Source organism: Varroa destructor, unplaced genomic scaffold (genome assembly GCF_002443255.2).
Source record: "Varroa destructor unplaced genomic scaffold, Vdes_3.0 BEIS01000005.1, whole genome shotgun sequence".
In the NCBI taxonomy this organism is placed as follows: Eukaryota; Metazoa; Arthropoda; class Arachnida; order Mesostigmata; family Varroidae; genus Varroa; species Varroa destructor.
In genome coordinates, this window is record NW_019211458.1 from 3,650,437 (window position 1) to 3,669,862 (window position 19,426).

General features: G+C 37.7%; 1 protein-coding gene and 1 long non-coding RNA gene across 5 annotated transcripts in view; one reads left to right on the plus strand and one right to left on the minus strand.

Moving 5' to 3' along the window:
- The window catches only part of LOC111251632 (uncharacterized), a 30,310-nt gene that overhangs the window by 9,838 nt on the left and 1,046 nt on the right, over window positions 1-19,426 (minus strand). Inside the window, exons 3-5 of one of the 3 annotated variants that reach the window (XR_015328495.1) lie at window positions 19,111-19,225; window positions 6,660-7,491; window positions 1,165-5,207 (exon numbers count right to left, since the gene is read on the minus strand). This is a non-coding gene — a long non-coding RNA (uncharacterized LOC111251632). Of the gene's footprint in view, window positions 1-1,164; window positions 5,208-6,611; window positions 7,492-19,110; window positions 19,226-19,426 lie in introns of those variants that run through there. The other 2 variants (XR_002673894.2, XR_015328497.1) reach the window with 2 other exon arrangements.
- LOC111251631 (pyroglutamyl-peptidase 1) lies at window positions 5,025-7,884 on the plus strand. Of its 2 annotated transcripts, none has more exons than XM_022808374.2 (3): window positions 5,025-5,163; window positions 5,554-5,746; window positions 7,217-7,884. In XM_022808374.2, the coding sequence occupies exons 1-3, from the start codon at window positions 5,062-5,064 to the stop codon at window positions 7,561-7,563; spliced, it is 642 nt and encodes a 213-aa protein (XP_022664109.1). In that variant the 5' UTR covers window positions 5,025-5,061; the 3' UTR covers window positions 7,564-7,884. The 2 variants fall into 2 exon arrangements, with proteins under 2 accessions (XP_022664109.1, XP_086846441.1); XM_086990315.1 differs by having other exon boundaries at window positions 5,062-5,195.

Consider the following 19,426-nt stretch of genomic DNA (forward strand, 5'->3'; position numbering starts at 1 on the left):
AGATGGAGCGAAATTACTGCAATGAAACAATTGCCAATATACGATAGTAAAGGCTAAGCTAGATAACCAATCAGATTACTTAAATTTATCAATACCAAAAGAGCAAAGAGGTGTAGGTCCGTACAATCATCACAAAAACTGAACTGAAATATTCATCGACTAAGTGAATCCGAACCTATAATTTCATGTATTTAATAAATAACGTTTCTCTAGTATTATTGCCAATCGCTATTTACACCAGGTCCATAATTTAGGCTAATAGGGCCTGCGTCGTCTCAACTGAGCACTATACGTTCATAACAGTGATACACTAAATTCACAAGACCACCGTAGTGGGGCGCTGTAGTATCGGGGTCTGAATCATGCGCCATCCCCCCCCCGCGCTTGCAGCACCGTGTTAATTATTGCTGTGTCAATTAATTAATTTCATTGAATTAGTCCGAAAGCAGATGCTATGCGACAAGTCGATCAGAGACGAGAGTGCTAAATGGAGAATGGAGTGAAATTGTGCGAGCAATAATAGCAAATGGCGATCATAATAACAATAGCCATACAAAGGATAACACTAGCCACTCAGCATTCCATATCGACATTAGATAAATCTGCGCTCTAAGTCAACTACCGAAACAAATCATGCGTTGAGCTACTTGTTACTGTTGACTAATATGAATCCTCGTTTATCGGTGAAATGTACGTATCACATGTATATACATTATATAGATTTTTTTAAAACTAAACTGATAGACGTTCGTTAGGAACAACAACATTGGTCCGTTGCTTAGATTCACATATTCCAAGTTTTCCCCTGTTCTCCTAAATGTGGGTCGTTAGCATGTGCACGTTTTTCGTTTTTTCTGATTTCTTTTGGACTTGGAAAATTTCGAAATACTTCATAGGACCCAATGAACAAAGCTTCACTTTTGAATAAAAGGCCTAATGTTTTGATGCGATAAGAAAGTTGCTGACTCCAAAATGTGTGACACATTAACAAAGGGCCATCCACTAATATTTCAATTATTTAGTAACTTTGTCATAATTTTTTTCGCTTGCTATAAAGCCTACCTCAAAACAGTAAGACGAAACGGAACTCCTAAGACAAAAGCGCCGGGTCTCGCGCGCCCGCCTTGTCGAGTATACTAAACATGCATCCATGCATACGATGCATTCATTTGTTCAGGTATCTTAAAGCGCTACCACCCCCTTCTTCTTCACCTGAAGCAGCTGAGCCGCTCTAGTGCGGTTATAATTAAGGAACGTAATAACTAGTGTTTTCTCCGTGGCTTATGGAAATGCCAACGTGATTTATGTTTCTAAGACTAATACACCTATTTGTAAATTTGTGGCTGACTAATGGATTTTTGGACAGTTCTGCGTGAGTGCCTTTTTTACTGTACGAGGAAGTGAAAACACATTCATTTGTATTTGAAACTTCATGGAAATCGATTAATTGGTGGTAGCATTTGCGTTTTACCGTGCACTCCACGCGTCGAGTCTAGTCTTCTCAGAGCTGAACGGTGGCAACAAACAACTATGACCTTTATTCGTTATTTTGCCCTACAATAATTAAGATTAATGGCCAGTATAGTGAATCAATATGGGTAACTAAAGCGCACGTTTCGTACAAGCAGTGCTCTGGAAGCCTTTTTACCAATAGTTATTGAAAATTTCATGCACAGTCGATTATTGCCTAATCGATAAGAAATAGGTCGAGATATTAGCACATACACCATAAATAATGACAACAATCCATTGTTAACAGGTTATTTTAAATAAAATTGAATGGCTATTTCTGGAATCAGTGTAATGAACACGAACATTTATTTATTTGGAAACCATTTTTCAGGGAAATGTAATTCATTAAGAAATGCTTAAGTTATTTGAAAAACGATTCCAGATTTATCAACAAAATGCAGCTTCTATGCAAAGCGAAAATCAAAACTTTTTAGATTAGTCAAGAGAAAAGTAAATCCGTATAGATTTATGAAAAATAGTACACGTTTTGAGGACATTTTATGATTAAGGTATCCTGAGTACTACCTGAAAGATAATTATAGGAAAACAGCTATTCGAATCAGCACTTTGTCTTGCTGGACCATTGCTCCAACCACTCGACGGCTTTAACAGGCCATACTTAGCGTAGCTCGATCTGAAAACATAGACTAGATTTCCACCAGCTGTACAATCGTTTATGCACACAGCTTATCATTGATATTAAGCATTACTAGAGTACTCAAGCATTCTTTCACAATATCAGCAATACAATCGTATATGTACAGGAAGGCCCGACAAAATTCGGGCCTGCCTTATACTTTGCTTCTTGGATTGTACATAAATCACGAGAAATGTAGAATGAAATGCTGTGTGCTAAAAGTGTCGCTGATGGTTGTGTTTATGCTGTCTAGATTTCACTCTTGTGGGTTGCATTTCAATTTGGGCCCTAAACTGCTAACCAGTCATTTTAAAAATACGCTTCGATTATTTTTCAGCTGTACTTATTCCATCGATCTACAGCAGTACATCGAAAGAGCTTTTATCTGCTGAGATAACTTTCGTACGGCTAATAATATATCTGATATACGAGTCTTGGCTACTTTGTAACAATTTGACCACCCTCAAGATGTATTTGTTTCAACTTTCTTCACCTCCTTGATCTCAGAATTTTTGTTGAAGGAAGGTATCAGATTTGTTATACTTCGAAAATATTAACTGAACACGCACTTCTCAAGCTCTGTAAATTGTCTTTAGGAAAGGTTTTTTTTTTTTATAAAGCATTATAAATAACTGACAGAGTTCCCCTAAACATTACGTTGTAATGTGTTCTAGTTTATGACATCAGGTGCCTTTCTTTACAGTACTTGAAAACTTTAGAAGCTAAAATAATAAATCATAAAATGATTTGTATATCATTTACTTCTAGACATGATTCAAAAAGTGCATCAGTGGTTTCTAAGAACATGCCGTAATTACATCTAACAGCTTTAGAAATTCCCGCGCTATATATAACACTGTGAAATTAAGCCTTTCTAATGTTGACTTAGCCAGTTTGTTTGACGTACGATTATTGTAGAAACAAGGTCTCTTTGTGAATTTAAGAAATAGAATTATTGCGTATCTAATTTTCTCTTACTTACCTAGGCTTCTTATCATATGATATCAAGTTAGTTCATTCAAAACAGACGCACATCTAGACCTCACGAGCCGCTGTATTCTTAATGTTACAATAACTACTTTTCCTATGCCTTACAATACGAGTAAATAGAAAGCCAAAAAATGCCAATTCAATATCGATTTGGAACTTCAGTGGTTTGAGGCTGAACGCGAGACTCTTTTTGCATAAGCTTCGCAACTTCTTCAAAAACCTAGACACGGGTTAACTTGCCAGGAATAATAAAGCAAAGACACCTGCATATTATATTCACATTTTCTAAAGGAACGTTCTTTCTAATAGGCCGGGCTAATAAAATTTAAATGCAGTCGGTTAGGCTAAAATTGACATTTTTTTTTTTGTATAACGAGTAAAAATGTGTACTTATTATGTAATAGTTTCGTTTGCCCTATGTCACTGGTTTTGCCATCAATGTTACCAGTAGATTCAGAAACGAATCAAACCACACTATATTGAATACAGTTTTCACACAGTAATTTCAGATACATACATAAAGGTGTTTTGAGATAAGAATATCGTAATTGAAATCCATTGGGGTCTCTGTAAAGCATAGAGCTATTTTACCATGGACTGTTTTAAAAGTGGGCGATGAGCACGTACTTAAACTCTAATTGTGGGTACGACATAAATCTTTTCTTAATGATTAAAGCACGAAAAAAAAAGACAAAAATAGACGCACCTACTAAAAAAGTGTTCTGAACTTTTCTGAAATGTGTGTTTCTTTATTTGTTTTTATTCATCAAGTCTAAATTTGTAAGAGGTGAGACAACTACGCGAATAATCTAACAACAATGGAATATTTTTTTATTATTTATAATTTTATTAATGATGTTAAATTTTGTATGTCCGCTTGCAACGATATCAGGAAACACCGAATATGGCGTATGCTTGTAACACTCAGATATCGTAAACCCATGATAAAAGAGTCATCCGCTCCCAAGCTAATTCGATCCTATCTCATAGTACGTGGATGTCATCACAGATGATTAGAACGATACCTACGATTTTTACTAGCTCGACAGTGTAAAAATGGTTTCAATTTAGGGGATCTGTGGTTTCCGGAATCGGATAATTCACAGCGTTCACAGGAAATCAGTCATGCAGGAAAGGCCTGTATCTGCTCAGCGTTAACTTAAATCAAGTAAAGCGTGAGAGCCGCTTGTTGAGCCGTCCATCTCATGGCAAAGCATGTATTTCTAGCTTTCGTGTATTTACTAAATGGCTTTTTGTTATCATGAATAAACTGGGATGCGTTTTATTAGTTTAATTGTAAATGTTACCATTTTGTCTACTACGATTAACTTGTAGCAAAATGACACCTTCGTTATGACTGTATTTAGTATGGCAGCAACCTTTAGTACTGCAATGAATAGTGTACTAAGTATACGTATATGAACTGCCGTCCTATATACATATTTTAAATTGAATAAAGCTAGACAAAGAATACAAGAATGTTATTTTACAGAAATCTCAGTCGATCAGAAAGATCAGCTGAATGTTCCGGCTTTGAACGAACATTTGAAATCTGTTTCATTTCTCAACTATAATTTTATAGCACATCCTTGGATTGCACAATGTATCCAATTATCAGAGGGTGGTTCTGTTTTACTGATTATAAAAGTGAGCACTGCCACTGTCTTCTTGTTTTAATGTAAATGATTTTTGAAGGTTGATACGGGATGTCATCCGTATGATCTTTTTTTGAGTTGATGCCTGTTCATTGTGACAGAAATATTTCCTTCGTTGAAGCTTCAATTAATTCATTAGTCCTAACAGTACTGATATTTTTATTAACTGTCCGACCAGTGGGCGCAATGACAGGCTAATACCGCGCTTTTTGGAGTGAAAAATTGCGTCGTATCGGTTCTCCATCGAGTTTTTTATGCCAATTCTAAATGGCTCCCACGAGTGGATCATGCGCTTCTCGGGATTCTCCGATCGTTCTTCTCACCGGTTACGATCTTTTCAGGACTTACTCCACAAACTCATCGAAAGAAGTGAGAACGCCGGGCCCAATATACTTTCTCAAGTAATTCAGCAACTAAGATTAAGTCAGATAGAAATAACTCCTTGAATTCACATAAATTGTGCAGTATCTATTCAAGTATATAGAATAGTTTATTAACACACTTGAATCTGTAAAAAAAGCACTTTAAATGGAAAGAATGTCTCTGCAATTTTATAGGTAGTGTGTCCAACAAGTTTGTTAAGAATACTAAGCCTTAAACTGTAGTTGGCCGAGGTGGAACGCTATAATTCGCGCTAGAGAATTTTGTTCCTTGGGGAGTTGATGGCAGAAATGATGGAAATCGGCTACAAACAATTTGAGCTTCAAATGGATAGTACACTAAAAGTTCTCTTTTTTGTTGTTGTTTCGCAATAAACAGGTGGTTGAACAGTTGGGTAAAATTGGTATCGATAACATAGATCTTCGTACGGAGATATTTCCCGTTGAATATGCGGAAGTAAAAAGAAGATCGCAGGAACTCTTTGAAGAGCACCACCCTCTTCTCACTATTCATTGTGGGATGCATTCCCAGGCACGTGCCGTCGTGCTTGAACAGGAGGCACGAAACTCAGGTAAAGTTCAAAGTCCAGCTTAATAGATACCACATTTTTCTCATCCATACGTCTTCTTAATAAGAGTAATATCAATATTATAAAACGGTCGCAATCTGAGAAGGCATGTACCCCTTACACTTTAGGTACAAGAAATACGGTGCGTACTAATTTACTCTGCACGCTGAGTTATTGAATTCGTACATGTCTATGACGGGTTTCTTATCTTTCTGTATTAATAAATAGCAGCAGGTTGCAAAGGTGTAAAGGGCAGTTCTCTTGTCTGCAACGCCCAGTTAATTTAGTCACACAAGTCTAACTTACCGTTTTGCTATTTTTGGGGAAATTGCCAAATATATACGAACTCGTATATATATGAGCCCTCTTGCATATTAAGTTCTATCAAGCCAGATGTAAAGATATGGCTTTATGTATAAAGATCTTGGATGGTTGACATAATTTTGAACTTTAATCTCTTGTGCTTGCTATGATGGATTTGTTTTTTCCAGAAATAGCTAGTACAAAGAATAGCGGACGGCGACATTGCCGATACCACAAATAGGCCGCTAGTCGAAACAATGGACTTCATGTTTTTGTGAAGAAGCCCGTCCTCACCTACGTTTATTTTTCCTTAAGCCTATTTTTATAATGCTTATGTTGCGGATATTTTCGTTAAAGGTTTATTGATCGCATCAAGAAGAATCAGCAAATGTATGCAGCTCAACAAATTTAAATTAATTTAAAAATATTTTACATAAAAACTCTCTGTTTGCCCGGGCTAATCTCAAAATCGCTAACAAATTTGCTTATTTTTATAGTTTGCCTTGATCTGATTGGAAGTCTGATTAGAAAATAGAGAATGTATAGCTGATGTTCAAAAAAATCATTATCGTGTTTAAAAATTAATTTATTTTAAATTCGAAATTAGACTCACATGCAAGGAGTTTGTGCTGGGGACCAGTCACAACCAAGCCAAAGTTAATGGCAGTACTGAGCGTCACACCCGGAGCATTTCTTCGTGCAAGATAGCGGCAAATGCGCGCTCTCAGACGTTTGATATCTTAATTATCCGGAATGTAGATGAAGGTGTAATCTGCACTTTAACGTTGTTAAATTTCAATATCATAATTGCATTGACAGCTACTGAGTTTTCGGGAAATATTACATTAAAGATCCATTATAAATAGGCGTCACCAATATTATAAAATAATACTATATTGATCATAGTATATTCATTGGCTCCTAGTCTATGAATACTAAAAATTTCTAGGTATTATAAAATAATTGCGGTTCATAATATTGCATTGAACAGTAACTATCATACAGAGAATTTCTCTGTTCTTAATTTATTATGCCATATGCTGATTATCCATTTTATTAGCTTTCTTCATGATACTGGTCCGTACAAATAGATAATTAATGCCAATTGGTGTAACTCTGAGATCTAATTATGTGTACAGTACCATTTTCTGTTGTGGTTTTTCTCTTCAGGGTATGACGCAGCCGATGTGCAAGGTCGGCTTCCAGAACGTAATTGCTGTGTAAGCTGCCCAGCACCAGAATTTCTTTCAACGGGCTTAAATCTCGAAGCGATAGTATCCCAGGTGTGCAAAAGCATCTCTGTGCCAGTGCACATTTCGAGAGATGCTGGCAACTACCTTTGCGAGTTCATCTACTACTGTTCTCTGTCTCGTTGTCGTCGTACGCTATTTGTGCATCTTCCGATAATTTCGAGCGAATTTACCTTGGAGTGCCTTGTAGATGCCCTGAAAAAGATTGTTATTTTTGCCGTGGCTCAGTGCAGCCGACAAAGTGAAAATAGTCAACAAACCCCATAATGCGCGTTTTTATGGTAGGAACCATACCAGTAAAAATAAATCGTCACATCCGCCATAAGTTGTTGTTGTCAAAAGTTTATAGTATAAAATTAGAAGTCTCTATCACCTGAGCCTCTCAAAGGGTTTTACTTACAAATTACGAAGAATTAAGGTTCAATTTGCTAAAGAACATTGAAAAGTATCAAATGAAAAGTCAAACACATGATCGTCAAGTAGCGCTTACACATTTACACTATTATGCTTATTCATTCGAAAGAGTCTTCGAAGAGTTAAAGAGGATCTAAATAAATTGTGCTACCGCCCTTGCTGAATGAAAAATAATCCGCTTAGTACTTCTTTTCGGACAACTACTAAGCGCCTAAAATATTTAGCTATAATGTAATTTATTTCTTATGTTTCTTCATTTAGCGATTTCGAACGTTAGACTTTTTTCAGTGTCTTACGTACACTATCAGGTCACTTGGATAGTACATCTAGATTTTTGGTTAATCGCTATGTGTATCGGATATTTTTTATATCCACAATTTGAAAAACCGACCCCACTAATTGGGACCAGTTTTCATTGTAGGGCTTGACCCAAAGTAAAAATTCTGTCATGAAAATCAAGATCTCATTAGACTCATTTTTACCTTTGAAACCTAAGAGGACTATTCTAAAAACTTTAATAATAACCACAAGCCGGGAACGCTGCGAAGTTAGTCATGACTAAGTTTAATTATCTATAAAAGCACTGCTAGTATGCATCTTCGGCAACTACGATTTGTGAAAATTCTATTAATTAGCCTTTATTACTCGAATTTCTAAAGGTAGTTATAAACTATAAAAGACGAATTGTTTATAAGTATTCCTCGGAAGGAACTCAGCTGTTTTTACTCTATTTGTAGCATTTGCATGCAATGATTTGTTGCAATAGAGTACTACCAATCAGCACTCAAAGTAGTCGCTTCTAATTAGGTTTTATTACTGTTGTGATTAGGTTTAATACTATTGTCGCTGTATAAATGTGTCCGTACCGCTAAAACTAACCATTGCAGCAATCGAGATGAAAATACGCAAAAAAAGGGAAGATAATCTTTTCGACTTGTTTGGCTCAAAAAATAAATAAAGAGGAATCGCAGAGGGAAAGTAAATGGCAAGTGAACAGGCCAGCAGGAGAGGTGCGAACTTATTGTTTGTAATCAAGCCGAATAGGACGTTGTTTAATGACGACACAAGCATAGTCGCGAATGTGACCCCGATCTGATAATTTGCTGGCGCATACCACTCTCTTCAACTAGTCTGTAGTACTAATTAATGATCGTCCGATCTGGTACCAGTGAAATTAACAAAGTATGAACGAGAACCGAGCAGCTAGGCCCTTCAGGAATTTTTGTGTAAGGACAGATTAAATAATCAGAAGGAGCAGTAAGTAAGCAGAGCTGAAACTGTGCAAGCAAATACAGATTATTCCTCCCCATTCGCGATTTTGTATATTTTTACTTTCCCGAGTGCACAGATTAGGCAGATTTTTGTGAATCGCTACAATAACATCCTGAGGAAGGCCAGCGCGAAGGATAGTGCCGACTGTAGATATAATTTTTCCTCTAGAAACAAAAAGGTTCGTTGTTAGTCTTTTATTTTTCCAGACCACTCCAACTGATATGCCTCCATCTTCAAAATCGGCGTAAAACAGGAGCGGGACACTGACTCAAACCTTACTAAGTGAAAGAGCTTTCGCGCTTTATGAGAAATGCAACTTTCAAACGCACCCGCTAATAATCGCCGATCACAACCCGACCCCGATAGGGCTGGGGGGAAGCGTGAGGGGGACAAATTTTAAGTCATTCAAGTACACAACGGATTTCCACCCAGCCACAAACCCTTCAAGACTCTGATTCTATGACGCTTTCCCGATTGTGATTCAACGACCCGCCCAACAAAATCGGAACCATAACAACTTTCTGTTGGCAATCGACGATTCAATGAACAAAATGTACCGCTACAAGAAGTCCTATTGTTGAGAGGTATTGAAGTACAGTTGTGGTGCGGGGTAAAATAATATAAAATGATACCAATCTGGCCCCGGAATCCGACACGCTATACAGAACCAATGCACCTGCCACCAAGGCATTTCATACAATGCAACAGCGTGGCATGAACGAACAGTGGTATCCTTGTAAGGAAACGTACAATCCTTCTTTAAATATACAGGGGAATTTCTCTCATTATATAGGTTCACTAGCACCGGCACATGACATTTCATGTCAGTTTCTTCAGATATATTATCTAGACCCTTATGGTGCCATCGAACGCAAATTGCACATTACTGAGCGTCCTGAATACCGCGTCATCGTAAGAATGACAGAAGTTGTACTCCAACAGTAAATCCCAATATTCATTACTTCATTATAGCCAAGAAGACCATTTGTGACGTGCGCTAACTTCGCTTCATCATTGATTCAGGCCGACCACCACTAGGCATACGCGGCCACATATATAATGCACCAAGAGCCGACGAAGTAGGATCGCTCAAGATTGCCGCGGCCTTTCCGTAGCATTCGGCACATCGTTCTACCCTGCCGGAAAATCCCCGATGAGCAAATTATGGCCAATTCATGGATGGCTGGACTCCAAGTCATTCCAAAAAGTCACACCTATCCTGTGACAGTCCTTGGTACAGTTCCAGTTTAGGGACGACAGCCTACTTGTTCAGTTACGGATAACTCACATGCAACGACGCGTACTGCATCATGAATAGACTATTTAACCATTTGCACTGGACAGGCTGCCTGTATTAACAGTAGCTTGTTGATATGGTAGTGAAGATTAAGTCGAAAAACCAATTCAATGCATTCATCAATCAGTTCCTTCAAGCAACGGCACATAGGGACTTCATTTGAAATAATGACGACTTAAACCTTGTGAAATCAAGACCTCACCGAAAGCCAACAGCCTGCGGATAGACTAGACTTGACTGTAAGTGTTGTCCGCTGTCTAACAACCAAAATTTCTAAAAAAGAGTTTTCGTATCCCCACATTTAACGCTGGCTCAACGAGCAAACAAGTTCCCGGTCAGAAATGTACGGCGAATTTTTGCAGGCCGGGATCCTGGATTTAATACAAAACCCAAGACTTTACAGGTTAGTACCGACGCGCTTGATTCACGGCCCGTTTGAGACAGTTAAATAGCTATGCATGATAAACGGTCAGTACTCAAAGAGATTTCTCAAGCTATACACGGAGTGTACATTTAATGCTGACAATGATCGTTCAACATATGAGCGTCGCTCCCCCAAGATAGGCCACACGTCGTCAGCTTCACAAATAGCTACAAGCACCTTAATCATGCCACGGCATTGCAATGGATGGTTCCGTACAACGTTGATCTCCCGAGATATGCTACATGTGTATTCTGCTCCATCATGCCCGTGGATATAATCGTTTGATGCATTAAAAGCAGTCGGCACAGGTTACGTTTCTTGCATTTAGGCTTGCATTTAGAGGGCGCCTCTTCTCGATGACAGGCATTGGAATCCGAAGATGGCAGATGCTAACACCAGCCAAATGTCACACCAAATCGATATCTCTTTATGTTCATTTCGATAACGGACGAGCTAGCTGACCTGCTCCGCCCATGGAGCATGTCCAAAAGGCAATGACTGAAAATTTCCTATATAATGCGCGATGTCTACGCGCAGTTGGACGCTAACCATCGCGGACGCCCATTGCGATTAAACATTCACACTTCAGGGCAAATTGGTCGAGTATAGCAAGAATCTATACGATTTCAATCTCTTTTCGCCACGACCACTTCCAAAAGCCAATGTGAGCGCTGCAATAAAAAGCTAATGACCTTGCTGGGCAGCACGAAATTGTATTGTCACGTGGACGATTTTAAAAAGAACGTCCACAGAGTAATCTCCACTGATATAAGCCTCTTTCTAAATACGTTTTGACAAAATGATCTTCATAAACGTGCCTGGGTGGGAATTCACTTTTTATAGAAATATGCGCTGACAGAAAAGTGGCGTTTGCCATGGCTCCTTCGGGCACCGCTGCAACCTTGATGTCTGGCACACTGCTTACCCCGCTCGTTAAGATCCCCATCTAGATCACCAAAAATATGGTATATAATATTGACAATACTCGAAAACAACTTATCCATTGGTCCGAGATATTAACAATTCTTATGCAATCTCTTTCTTGGAGGGACACAGTGTACAATGCGTTTAATTAAATCTCGAATGGCGCTAACTCTACTCATTTTACAAGCTTAAACCCGAAGCATACATATATTCTGTTGCCTAAATAAACGCCCGATTAATCTCAAGAGGAACCTTGTCCGCAGGAACGATGCATGTGTGCAATGGCAGTAATCAGTAGTCGTACACGATTTGCATCCGACTCTCATAGCCATCAAAATTAACACGGACCGACGCAAACATGAGGTCGTGCTGTTTTACTTTCTCCGAAAACGCGGACACACTACTTAGCCGCTGCCATTTTTTCGTACAATTTCACTTCGCAATGACCACCCAGAAAACGCGAACCTAAACCGTAAATAAAGTCCTGATTGATTTCGAAGTACCGGTCTTCAGTCACCGTCAACACCACATTGCTCTCAGCTATGTCCATGGGTTTGCAGATAAGTTGAATTGCTTTTCAAAATCAACGCCATTACACGAAACAATGTGATTCGCGCCATCTTGCACTTATATGCATCGCATTCAAGTGTCGCCTTTGCAACACTTTTTTAACACACAAAATTTAAGCATTCACACAATGGCGATGATCCACGTCTGCAGGTACCGGCGTGGCAGTCGACAACTCACGCCTTAACTACTTGCATACTTGTGTCTGTACATTAAATTACCATGGCAAATATGCGAAATATTAAGAATTTGTAAACGGATTATATTGGGGAGTTTTTTCTGTGTTTTTTTTTTACAAAATGGGTTTAACATTGAGTTTAGACATATATCTTGAATACATATTTCTATGACCCTGTCGTAAAGGGGCGATTTTTTCGAAATGTTTCTCGAAATCTCATAGTATATGAACCGTCATAATCTTCTTTTCGATATGTGAATACTTTTCCGAGAAGCGGTCTTATCTGTCCTACAGAGGACAACGTTTGCGAAATGATAGGTCTGAACCACCATTTTCGTCGATTAAATTATTATGTTTTCTGATTAGTAGGATTTATGAAAACTATTAAATGAGAGATCGGTTTGGGTTAGGCGAAGTCTTAAGACTGGCACCGCATAGACGATTATAGCTCCGTTATTTTTTCAAGCAGCAGCATACATGCATTGCATTAATGGAAATCGACTATATCAAAGAAATATAATTACTTAAAAAAATATAACATGGTTTTATGAGAACTGTAACCGGATCTTTGACAAAATATTTGAAATTGAGTAATAGTTTATGTTAGAGGCTGGGTACAAGACCAACCAAACTGTAAAAGAGGATGGTGAGCGAACTGTAATGCAGTAACATGGCTATTAGAACATTCCATTAGGCAATAGAGACTGCGTCGGGACAATGATAGCTGCTATAACGGGATAATTGCAACGGGATAGCTGTAAAGGTGTAAATCTTCAATCAAAATATAACTTGTTTCGCTAGAAATAGTGCAAATGAAAAATTTTACCCTGATAGTGTTTTTTCAGCTATAAGGTTCGTTTCTAAATTGTTTCTAGTTTTCCTTCGAAATATCCTCTACATATCTATGGGAAACTTAAAGGGGCTGATACGAAACATCAATTATGTAGTTTTTTTTTTTTAATTACAAAATGGCAATGACATATTTACAAGAACTCCTCGGTAAGAGGGCACGATATCTTTTGATAACAATTGAAAGCCCTCGTCAAGCTTGATTGAAGCTTTATACATATTTTTATACCCATTTTTTCTCAATTTTTCAGTTGAAAGTACTACTTGAAAGGCAATAAAGTACTGCCTTGGCGAACTGAGCAAAATCCATTATTATGTAATAATGGGCTGCAAATTCGTCTCAAGTGATTTTTGAACGAAGATCCATTGGAGACTGGAAGTGGTAAATGTAGAATTGATTTTCATATTAAATGATCCTAAATATTTTATTAAAAAAATGTTAGAATCTCAAACAGATAAGTGGATATATACTCTAAAAATGTTTGAAAATCCAACATATTTCTAATAATTTCTCAGCAAAAAATTTTAGCAATATAAAAATGATTAAACCTTAGTGATGTCTCAAGAATAAAATCAATAATACATTAATCAAGACATATAATTATGATGAAATGTTTAAACCCACAGTTAGCTTAATATGTACAACTGTTTCTTAGGGAAAAAATATTGAAATTTTTACTGTTACTGGAACATAATCGTTGATTGGAATAGTCGATTTTATCACTTAAAAGTCAGCTAAAAGCCAACGCTATTCAAGAAAACAAAATCAAACATTAACAAAGCCCCATCTTCAAGTTGTAGGAATACATCAAAAATCAGCATGTCATGAAGATGATAAATCCAAAGCTCGTTGAGGCTCTTGGCGAACATTTTAGAACAGAATAATAAAATAACAGTCAAAAAGTAACGATTTTAGTGACGCAGGGGAATTGAAATGAGATAACTGTTAGTGTGTGCTTGACCTATAATTTTTGTTAGCGTAGGGGAACAACTTGAATTAGGCAAATTGATCAACGACAAAACATGCGCGAGATTAAGCCGGCAGATCCATCTGATATATAACTGAATTTTCATCCGACTCCCTGTTCAACCCAGATCGACTGCCTAGAGTGGATAGATTGGAGTCGTGGCACTACAGTTTAGTCCTGGAGAGATCCGCGCGGAGGATAGAGCCGAGCAAACATGCAACTTTCTGCCTAAATAGAGAAGCCGGTTTCCTACTTTTAACATTGTTAATTTGCTGCAACCAATGGATAGGACATCAGCTTGGCTGAGACGCCGCTTACTAACGTAGCTTGGTATTGCCTAAAATTATACCTATATACAATAGAGCTAAAACACTGTTTGTGTGGTCGAATTTTGTTACGTGGGAATTGTGTTTTGTAAACTGTCAAACGTGCAAAGTTATGAGAACTTGTGTTGCGCGCAAAAGTTTCGCTTCGTTATAAATGGTACTAAAACTACATTGTGTATAGCTTTAAGGCTTGGTGCCCATCAAGAGGATAGTCGCCTTACATGAAGAAACGATCATTTGACAAAAGGAAAGCCGCAACGAAAGACCGACACGTGAATAAGGTAAGTACAGCCGCCGACAGTGCTCAGGAAGCTAATATGTGCCCTAGAATATATTACAAGAGGTTATTAAACTTCAAATTAATAAAACAGCAGATAAAACAAATGATCAACAAAGAGCAGATCGCTAAAGCTCCAGGCTACATGGGGCAACACATGAGACAGATAATTAGCGTACGTCAAGCAGAGAAACAACAAACCACCAATCATACTGAGACAGTAGAAGTCGCACATGAAGGACGTTACGATAATACTGAAAACCTCACGTAATAGAAAATAAACACCAGAACATTTCGGCAGATATTTGTATAACAGACAGTGTCACTGTGAAGTGTACTTCTTCAAAGATAAAAAGACGAATTTCTGTTGTGTGCAGAAAAATTGAATTAAATCACATACAGTTGCCTGCAGAGGTGAGTGAATTGTAACACAGCAGCAGCAGCAAAGGCTTGTCGAAAAAATATCAGATAACACCATAGTCTCTTGCAGATGATTTCTCCGGGTGCCGCTCGGGAATGCCGTCTTTCTGAAAAGACGTACAACCCTCTCCTCCTCTATTATGCAGAATGCTACTTACCATAAAATCGGAGTGCTTATACCGCAAAATGCCAATTTTTTCAAGTTTACTTTAAGAACACACAACGTGATGTTCAGCAGCATGAACGCCGTCTACAAATTATGAATCACCCAGAGCTTCGTGCCCTCGTGCAAAACCTGCAACGAGTGCTTCGAAGAAATGATCTTCATATTCGATTCGATTATGAAGATGTGCTTATCAATATTGATGCTGATCGATGACCACCAGGCGACTACGAAAGAACATATAATAATGCGTAGGCAACAGCCGAACTGAGAATTATTGTTAAAAATGACCCAGGATCAGATATAATACGCACACAGTGTTCTACGTTACCAAAACAAATGAACACCATTAACAAGACAAAGCAAGCAAACGACTAATTTTCAGACCCTTTTTGAGGCACATCGATCATATGACTACCTACGGTGTGTAGGTTGGATTATGAATATTACTTTACTGTTCCTTTTCCAAAAAGATGGTTGGCATCGTGAGCTACGCACGACGTAGGTCAAGCCGCCTTTTTCAACAGCATCTGATTTGAAAATCTATCCCAAATGAAAAGTAGTCAAAAATCCTCAACATCGGCTACCTGTAGCGGACTTGCTAACGTTATAAATAACGAGGATAAATTTGCAGTCATTCAAAAGCGTACCGAGGTACATAGCAAGACTTCGATAAGACACGACGTATATTTCACTACTCCTGACACCTAATGGTTCCTAATAAGATCGTACGCCGTCATAGTAAAGGTCAGCAATCGAAAAATCGGCTAGAGTCAATCGAACGCATATTGTAACTAAAAAAGGATTTTTTCATACAACATTATATTTAAAAAAAATCGACAATTTTATTGCACATTTGGGAATCAAAAAATGTCAGAAAGGAGAGCCGTCACGTGTTTATATTTTGCAGTTCGACAAAGAAACTACTACATATCTACTCAAGTTGAAATCTCGGATTTGTGGGAAGCGTGGGTACAAACTTCGCAGATTATCCTTCGAACATACGATTCATAATTCGAATCATATAACGAATTCGCTTTGTATAAATGACGGCTCGTGCCTGAAAAAAGCCTGGGGCCATACGTTAAACGTTCAACGTAGAGAAGACTCACACCCCCTACAAAGCGCTTCTCCGAAATACAACGTTTCGTAGATTAGAGAAAGGGATCAATGGTATCAAGATAATGAAATTAATAACAGTGGGCTGTTCCATACTGTGCTAAACTTCTGAAGACTTTCAAGCACCACTTAACGTAAAACATGCTTATCGGTCAAAAAAAAATATTATAAATTATTGATTTTAAAGGAATCTTTTAGGTAGACGAAATTGAACAATACCAAATAAAATGATGCATATGACTGTCAAGCCATTGTCCAAGTGTTGAACTTCCTTATAAGCTATATTGACCCATTGAATGACTGTATTGGAAACTACGTAAAAACGACATTCATGCCTTTTTGCAACAAACTTGAGAAAACTTTGTTCCATGTCGATGTACCTGAATGCTAAATCTGAGCCAATAGCAAATGTAACGGATGGAAAAAGTATATATGTTTCAAATGTTTCCACCTAACCTTTTTAAAGTACTTAGACTGCGAATTTACGTTGGGGAGAAATCCACTAAAAGACTACTCCTTTCGACTAGCAGAAGGCTATGAAAGGTGTCTTTACTGTTTAAAGGCTTAATCGCGCGCTTCATTTTTAGAATTCTCATTCACGTTAAGAAGGACATAGTATGTACGTCAGGAGGTCGTTGATTATTCGCGGCTTGATGTATGCGAACCTTCAAAGGAATTTTAACGGTATGTTCAGGTGATTTCTACTAGTTAATATTAACAGTAGAACGAAATTGCGAGGTAGGTATTGGATAGGCTTGTAGAAACGAATCATAACTGTGGAGGCACTTTAAAAACACAACTTAACTACTAATATAGGACTGAACGATACTGGCGCCAAGTTCGATATCGGTGAAGTTAAATTTCCAAAAAACTAAATTATACTACCAGAAAGCATCGTTTCGAAACGAAAGTCCGTAGTACAATGTATTAACCTTATTTACTCGCCGACATCATCCGAAAATTACTTGAAGGACACTTTCGCCGAAAAATTAATCGTAGATTCTGTTAACACAATGGTTTGGACTATTAAGAGTACTTATATTAGAAGATCCTCTGAAAATTTTAATGCATACCATTCGGTCAATTAATTAGCGAAAGGTGCTGGTACGGTGCATTCCCTTACAGTTTCTTGACAGCCTTAAAGTATCCAGACTCCCGTCTCATGAATTACAAAAAAGGGTTTAACGATCATCTTAGTAAAGAAGAAAGACTCTTCTAAATTTTGCAACGGCTCAAGGATGATCACTCATTATCTTCACAATCACTCTACCATCGTGAAAATTATCAGCGATATATTCAAGCAATCCTGCAATGACAATACGCCTGAGGATTACAGAGTGGCCATTTAATTCCGCACAAACCTTGGCGAGCTCTTGATCATAGCAGACTCAAAAAAAACAGGTTTTTTTTAAACAATTATCTCATGGTAAAATACGATACGTTGTTTTTGTGGTTTGAGCGATAATCAGCTATTTTTGAAACACATTTTTGAAATAAACTAACTTTATTGAGAATGCAAATTACTTTAGTTATTTTTAATCGACAGTCCACCGCACTGAAAAGGCATATGCGGTCATAGAAGGAACAGAAGTGGGCTCCAGCACAGTTCAATGGAAATTGCGAGCTAGGTATTGGATAGGCTTGTAGAAACGAATCATAACTGTGGAGGCACTTTAAAAACACAACTTAACTAGAGAGAAAAAAATAGTGCGAACTCAAGGATTAATCGAAGCTGGCTCGCAATCCGGAGACGTGCCTACTGTGAGTAAAAGCGATTTTCCGGGCAACATTTGTATTCTGTGTTTGGTATACGGTGAGAGGCATGTCATGCCACTATACTCCTTACAGAAACGTGGACGTTTCACGGCCCGCCAACAGCCCAGATTTTAACTTCTCATGTTATTTTGTGTCCAGTGTTATTAAGCAAAAGTCTAACAAGTCTCTATATAACAAGGTCGACTCGCGGAGTCCTATTTTTTTCTTAGGAAAGCGTTCGCACATTTGTAGGATAAACATTTGAAATGTGCCTGCAGGTAGTTTAGGTCTAGAATTGAAACTGTAATCACGGTGGATGGTGATTAAATGTAATAAACGTGACACCCGCAAAAATATCCATATACAGATACAATTTATCTGATACAGATAGAAAGATAGTGTAAGCAGAATTTCGAGTTTAGGTAAATCACCTAGTACTTCCGATTTTTTAGAAAAACGAATATATTTCACTTCAGCGACACGAATAATTTCCACTGCAATCATGACCATTCACAAGGCATAAGAGCAAGCAAAAAAAAAACGTCTTCCTCTCTATCAGAACACCCATATTCAACTATGGTCAACAATACATTCCTCAGTGACGCGAAAACGCCTCAAAATGTCAAGGTTTTCTTAAAAGCGAGCAACAAAATATCATTATTTGTGTTTTATAAGTAAATTCACATGAATTTACTTACACAAAGATTATTCTATTTATAAATTGCCTAATAAATAACTGCTTATACTCACATATACACGACCTGGAACCGAAAGCTGTTGCCCCCTACACAAACAGCAAAAAAAAAATTTAATTACATAGGAAGACATGATGAGGCAAAGCCCAAAACAAACCGAACTTACTTTTTCAGGATTACTCGAGGCTGAAGAAGAAAATTTTGATGAAAATGATATGTGATGCCTGCCCGTTATTGTCTCGCCTCGTTTTTAAGATGTTTGTTGAATTTTCTTTTGAGGTCTGCAATTGACGTTGTTTACCAGTGATTAGGAAAAATGCTTTTTGCATGGAACAAAAGACACGTATTTATAATTATAGTAGTTATTATTACAAACATTTGTGAAGTGCCTCTGTTACCCCAGCGGGCGTTTCAGATCCGTAACATTATATTAGATATACATGAGAAAGGTGCAAAATAAATTATACCATTTAACAACTTCT

Excerpts from the sequence above, each read along its gene's own strand:
- LOC111251631 (XM_086990315.1), top strand. The coding sequence starts at position 5,082 with ATGCGCTTCTCGGGATTCTCCGATCGTTCTTCTCACCGGTTACGATCT. Across the intron at positions 5,196-5,553 it reads GGCCCAATATACTTTCTCAA|GTGGTTGAACAGTTGGGTAA; the intron begins GTAATTCAGCAA and ends CGCAATAAACAG. Across the intron at positions 5,747-7,216 it reads ACAGGAGGCACGAAACTCAG|GGTATGACGCAGCCGATGTG; the intron begins GTAAAGTTCAAA and ends TTTTCTCTTCAG.